Below are 6,713 nucleotides of genomic sequence, written 5' to 3'. Positions count from 1 at the left end.
AAGTTTCAGATGTTGTATCCTTTAAAGTATATATCTTTTTTGAATGCGTTTAACTCGGTAGTCATTGGTCACCATTGTTACCATTGCCACAACCCCCCACTACCATTTAATCATCGCTGCTACAACCACAACCACCATGCATTATTTTATATTATTTTATTTAATTATACTATTTTTTATTTGATGTACATTTAACTTGAAAGTTTGAATTCTATATGTTATATCTTTTAAGATATAGGGTGTGAATGGTTACAGCGGTTAGGACGGACAAATTTATCTGCAGATCAAACCACTTTTTATTTACCATTCATCATGTGTAGTCCACAGTGGTGCGGTCTACAGAAAACAGAAACAAAACCGCAGCGGACCAACTGTGGACCGCTTTTCCTTACAAATAGAGTTGGACCGCTGCGGTTTGTTGTCCACACTTAAAATAGGACGGTCTGGTCTGCAGATGGATTTGTCCGCCCCAACCGCAGTTACCATTCAGACCCATAATTTATTTGATATATATTTTGTGAATATAACTCGGCAGCCATCACTTAGCAAAAAATATCTCGGCAGTCATCGACTACCACTGTTACCACCACTACTTTCGTCTAGACATGCGTCTAGCCCCTGTCTTCCTGTTATTTCTGAATATAACATACAAATCACATTTTACCACCACAACACGCGTGCAAGACACATGGTGTATTATGATAATCTCACAATGGCTTTTGACTACTCACTTAATTTCACGAGTTAGTTGGCTATATTCTTCGTTATTTTTGCCATTTTGGCTAGCAGGCAAATTCGTCCTAAAATGACTGTGCTTTGCCTTTTTTATCTTTTCTTTTTGTGGACTGATGAGATAAATATGTTTAACAACGTAACATATTTGCAAGTCCCACATGGAATGCTCGAACAAAACATCTCCTTCTTTGGTAGAAAATTATCACCAAAATCTTTCGTCCCACTATGAGAAACAAAAACATCAATGGCATTGACAAAGGCTGATAGACGGAAAAAAATAAACAAAACAAATGGTGCCAAAGAATGGAATTAAAAGTTCAAAACTAACTGTGACCAAAATAAATAGAAATTTAAATCATATTTACTTTTTCTGAAAATATTGATATCGACTAAATTAAAGATAAAATTTACAAAATTTAAAAAAATTAACATTTTCTATAATTAAATATCTACAAATATATGCCAGAGCCAAATATTTCAGATGAGAAATCAATCACACGATAGTTTTGCTTCCTAGCACAAACAGTTTCTCCTACCAAGGTCTTTAACAGACCTAGATCATCAACACCATCCAGAACGATAAGAACCTAATTGCTCTATCTTTATGTCCATTTTGACCAAGAATCGCAACAACTTCATGCCTCATCTCGAATTTCCCTGAAGGTCCAGCAATTCCTACCATCTTCCCTTCCTGATATTGAATTCGTTGCCTTTATGAGCTTCAAGTCCGATCAATTTGTCAAAACAATTTGATGGTGTGAGAATTTTATTTGAAACATCGTCTGCTATCTCTCTAACCATGGTTGCTTCGTCACACCTAATAACAATAGTTGAACGCGCCATTAAAGAGGCACCCTAAAAGCACAACGGAAGTTTATGCAAAGATATAATGGAACAGAGAAAACAGTGTACCAGTTTTGAGAATTCTCTCCGGTCACATTTGCTATATCTGTGAGAGCTTGCATCCACCTTTGTTTCTGATCCTCTGGTCTGCCCTCGCATGTCTTTTCAAAAACCTTTCCAAATCCTCGGGTCTGTTTTCGAACTTCCGAAGGATCAACATTGTAGAAAATCGGAATCACCATTAGATCCAGTGTCTTATAAGACTCATGGATGGCCACCAATTCATCCAAACACCATGAGGAAGAAGCGTAGTTATCAGAGAAGATGACAATTGAGATTCTCGATTCTCTAAACGCCGATGAAAGCGAAGCGCTGATTGTATGGCTGCTCACGATTTCTTGATCCTTGAATGAAGTGATAGATTTGCGATTGAACTCCTTCAAAAGATGGCCGAGGAGTTCTCTGCGTACATCTGGTCCATGGAAGCTCGTGAAAACATTGTATCTCCGACTGGGAGAAGAAGAAGACGCCCTGGAAACGGTAGAGAGAAGTGATGAAAATTCTCAAGAGGAAGCACACTGAAATAAACTAGTAAATACATAAAGAGAGAGGAGAAACTTAACGTTCCTTTTCCTCAGAAGACTTACTGCTCAAGATAACTGATGGTTGATATTAATTCCGACCAAAAGAAACCGGTTGAATTGTACAATGAAATCTGAGGGAAATTTCTCAACCGGAAGCATCCTCTGAGATTGAGGTACTCCAGAGACTTTAAGGATTCCAAGTTGACATGAGTTGGAACATTCTCTAGCTTTGTGCATTCCCCCATATTTAACCTCCTCAATTTAGTGACATACTGAATCGAGGAATGAAGTGTCAACAAAGATTTGCATCCAAAAAGATATAATTTCTCCAGGTTTCTGGCATTAGAAAGATCTGGGATTTCTTTCAAATATCTGGAATTACGCATATTTATCTTCTTGAGGCTTCCAAGTGCCTGAAAACATACATATTCATTAGGGCTTTCTAACAAAAAAGTATGAAAACATTAACACAGTTTTGTTCCAATATCGAGAACTAAGCAAAACACCATTTAAAACTTTGAAATAAAATTTGGAATTTGTACCAGAGTTCCTTCCCACAGCTTCTCCAGCTTACTATCCTCCATTGCGAGTTCAACGAGAAACTCGGCCTTAAAATTAGATGGAAAACACTTAAGTGGACAATTATTCCAGAATAGCAATCTGAGTTTACGGGGCAAATAAACGAGTCCCTCTGGTAGATACAATCTGGCTTCATTTTTTCGTCCCCAGCCATAATCGCAAACTATTAGAAACTGGAGATTACGCATGCCTTCGAACGACTTTTCATATATGAAAAGTGGCTCATTGATATCTGATGTGTTGAAATATATTCCTACCAGAGTTTCCGTGCCCTGAAAAATAAAACTATTAATAAGCATGTGGAAGTGGAAACAATCGTAAAAGTTGATCAATGACCAAAAGACAAATCAATTACTAGTATAAAAGTCACACCACATTATGCAAATACGCAAATAACTTACAGTATTATGGGTAAATACATCGACAATATCCTCAGCATCCACTAGAAATCGACGTTTTCCAGGATTATCAATGGACTCTGCGTGAACAATTTTTCTGCCCAACTTCTGTAGCAAATTGTGCATTTCTATAGTTTCATATGGTGATGTGATGCGAATGAAGGACTTATCAGCCAACATTGTAAGCCTAACGCTAAGCCTATCTTCAAGCAAGTCTTTGATGTAACTGACTTGTGCACCATTGAATAAGCATGCAAATGCGATGTAAATAAATAACTCTTGGCATTTTTTATCTAACCTATCGTAGCTGCCTCTTAATATCTTCTCAATTTTTTCGTCCAAACCATTTTGTAGCTCAGGCAGCATCTCCATCCACTCTTTTTTTTCCCTTCCTCTTAAAGACGAACCCAAGATACTCAAACCCAAAGGAAGATTACCTGCAAGCTCGGCCACTTTAACTGTGACTTCCATAAAATCACGGGGTGGGGAGTCTTGCTCAAAAGCAGATCGGCATAACATCTTAAGAGCAAGGTCTGTAGATGGGAACTCCACTTTATATATAAGATCAATCTTATGAGCCTTGAGGAGTTGCCTATCTTGAGTGATCACAATAATCCTGCTCCCGGATCCAAACCATCCAGTTTGTCCTACCAATGTTTTTAGTAGCTCCAGATCATCAACATCATCAAGAACGATAAAAACTTTCTTGTGCTTTAACCTTCGCTCCACCGTTCCTAAATGGTATATCTGTAAGTCCTCTTGACCAAGAATTTTTGACAGAAACTTCTTTTCCCAATACAACTTCATGCCATAGTCATCTGGGATGGTTCTCTTAAAAGTTATGAAAGCGCGATAGTGGTATTTGCTAGAGTGCTGACTGAAAAGAGCTCTTGCAATGGTATTCTTACCAATCCCTGAAGTTCCTAAAACCCCGACCATTCTAGCATCCTCAGATTCCAAGCACAACATTGAATTCACTGCCTCTAAATGAGCTCTGATCCCCACGAAGCTGCCAAAATCATCCGTTGGAGTACTAACAAGTTTATTCAAGACATCGAAGGCGATTTTTTCAATCATGGCTGCTTCATCAGGCCTAATAATAACAATAGTAAATTGTGTCATTAACGAGCACACCCTTTGCAAAAAAAAAAAAAAAAAAAAAAAAAAAAGGAAGAAAGGGATACAGTGACAGGACTGTGAAAGAGGTCTCAATAAATGACAAAACGGATTGGTGGGGGAAGGAAGGAAGGAGGAGGAATCGTCGTTGATAAGAAGAGAAGGTCCCCAAGAGGAGGTGGTGGTGGTGGTGGTGGTACTCTGTGACAGTAAATTTCGTGTTTTTATTGACCAAATCCCTTTGACACGTCACTTCTTTCGCCACCGTCTGACATTTCCCCCAACACCTCTCTCTCTCTCTCTCTCTCTCTCTCTTTTTTTCTGGTCCTTTTGACTCTTTTTTCTTAATATTATTTTGAGTATGATGATACTGAAAACATTCTTAACTACATACACATGGTATCGGATTTTATCCCATAAGGCCATAATTTATGTGACAAGTGAATATTTAAGCTGCGTTTTTTAAAAAAAAGTTTCTTGAAAACCAACTAATCTTTCTTCTAAAATATGGACGTTACATTCTCTTTCTATATAATTGTTTTGTTATATGTTTTCTATTGCATGTGATTTAATTTATGTCAAGCCGGTAGGAGAAAAATAAACGTTGCATTGGGTTATAGTTGAATAAAATGCTGTTATAGATTATTTTCTTCCCTCAAATTCTTACATTTTTATCTAGTGGGTGTGGGTTTAATGCACTAGAAATGTTTGTTTTTCTTTGTATTTCAAATCTAATTTGGATATAGAAAATCCGAGATATATATAAGTTAGATGTATTTTTTAGTCTTTATATACATAATGTATAATGTATGTATTGTACAAGAGAGTATATTTGTAGGCATGTAATTTGTCTGTATATTTATTACGGGAAGGGAGAGAGAAAAGAGGGGAGGCGTTGGTTCCCGCGAGAATTTCNAAAAAAAAAAAAAAAAAAAAAAAAAAAAAAAAAAAAAAAAAAAAAAAAAAAAAAAAAAAAAAAAAAAAAAAAAAAAAAAAAAAAACGAGCACACCCTAAAAGCTCACAACGGAAGTCTATGCAAAGAAACTCCAGTTTAGAGATTAAAAAAAAAAATATATATATATATATATATACACACTAAAGGCACCTCCATCTCCAAAATACATTGTCTATACTCTATACTTGCCTCTAAATTCGAATTTAGAAGAAAATATTCTTCATACATACATATACATTTATATATAGAGGAACTCAATTTCTTCTTCTATAATAGAGTTAAAACTTTTTTATTTGCATAGTAATCCCTAAACTTTTATTTTTTCTTATAATATGATTAAAATAAAGAAAATAAATATTTTTAATGATTTAACAAAATAGAATAATTTTTGAAATTATTAATAATACCTTTTAAGTTATAAAATTTTATGAAAATTTTGTAAAAGTTAAAGTAAATGGATTAATTTGCAATTTTTATAAATAAAATGTTTCAATACTAAAATTTAAAAAATAATCTATTTGGAATATTCATTTTTAGAATAAAAAGTTTGAGAAATACATGGGAGATGGTCTAACACACAACAATATGGAATGAGAAACAAATTACCAGTTCTGAAGATCCTCTCCGGCCATATCTGCTACATCTGCTAGAGCTTGCCTCCACCTTTGTTTCTGATCCTTTGTTTTGCCTTTGCATGTCTCTTTAAAGACCTTACCAAATTCTCCGGCCTGGTTTCTAACATGAGAAGGCTCAACGTCGTAAAAAACCGGTATAACCATTTGATCCAATTTCTTATAACACTCGTGGATCTTCACCAATTCATTTAAGCACCAGGTAGAAGAAGCATAATTCGTAGAGAAGATGACGATTGCGATTCTTGATTCTCTTATTGTTGATAAAAGCTCAGGGGCTATTTGAAGGCTTCTCTCGATCCCGTGGTCTCTGAACGTATTGATTGATTTGCGGTCGAGTGCCTTGAGAAGATGGCTGAAGATCGATTTGCGGACCTCTTCTCCACGGAAGCTCGCAAAAACATCGTATCTGCGGCTGCTAGAGGAAGAAATTATTTCGATCTCATCGTCTTTGACAACATGGCTACAAAACAATTTGCGGAAAACTACTCCGATGAAGCTCGCGAAAACATTGTATATCCATCTGAAAAAAGAAGACGCCATGGAAGAAGAGGAAGAAGAGGATGAGAAAGAAGATACGAAAATTCTCAGGTTAAAGCACTTCCATAATAAATACAACACTGATAGAGAGGAGAAACTTCGCCTTCCTTTCCTCGAAGACTCTTTCTTTCTCTTTCGTTACATCCAAATGGTTGACTTTGAAGACTCGCGTGAAAGACTCTGAAAGTCTAGGCTTTGAATGGTTTACACATAGCGAGAGCGGGAGGAAAAGGAGAGAGACTGAGAGTGGAATTTTTATTTTATTTTAATCAAAGCTTCAAAGTTCAACTTCAAACCTTTCAGCTTGTGCGCATAGGTAAAAAAAAAAAA

At 36.1% G+C, this 6,713-nt stretch overlaps 1 protein-coding gene across 1 annotated transcript; it reads right to left on the bottom strand.

Moving 5' to 3' along the window:
* Positions 1,075-6,421, bottom strand: LOC104723413 (protein SUPPRESSOR OF npr1-1, CONSTITUTIVE 1-like). Its single transcript, XM_010441785.2, has 6 exons — positions 5,818-6,421; positions 3,143-4,232; positions 2,705-3,013; positions 2,226-2,575; positions 1,648-2,109; positions 1,075-1,552 (listed from the first exon to the last, which is right to left on the bottom strand). The coding sequence occupies exons 1-6, from the start codon at positions 6,384-6,386 to the stop codon at positions 1,411-1,413; spliced, it is 2,922 nt and encodes a 973-aa protein (XP_010440087.1). The 5' UTR covers positions 6,387-6,421; the 3' UTR covers positions 1,075-1,410.

The sequence above is a fragment of the Camelina sativa genome, chromosome 11 (assembly GCF_000633955.1).
Source record: "Camelina sativa cultivar DH55 chromosome 11, Cs, whole genome shotgun sequence".
NCBI lineage: Eukaryota > Viridiplantae > Streptophyta > Magnoliopsida > Brassicales > Brassicaceae > Camelina > Camelina sativa.
This window is presented reverse-complemented; position numbering and strand designations above follow the sequence as displayed.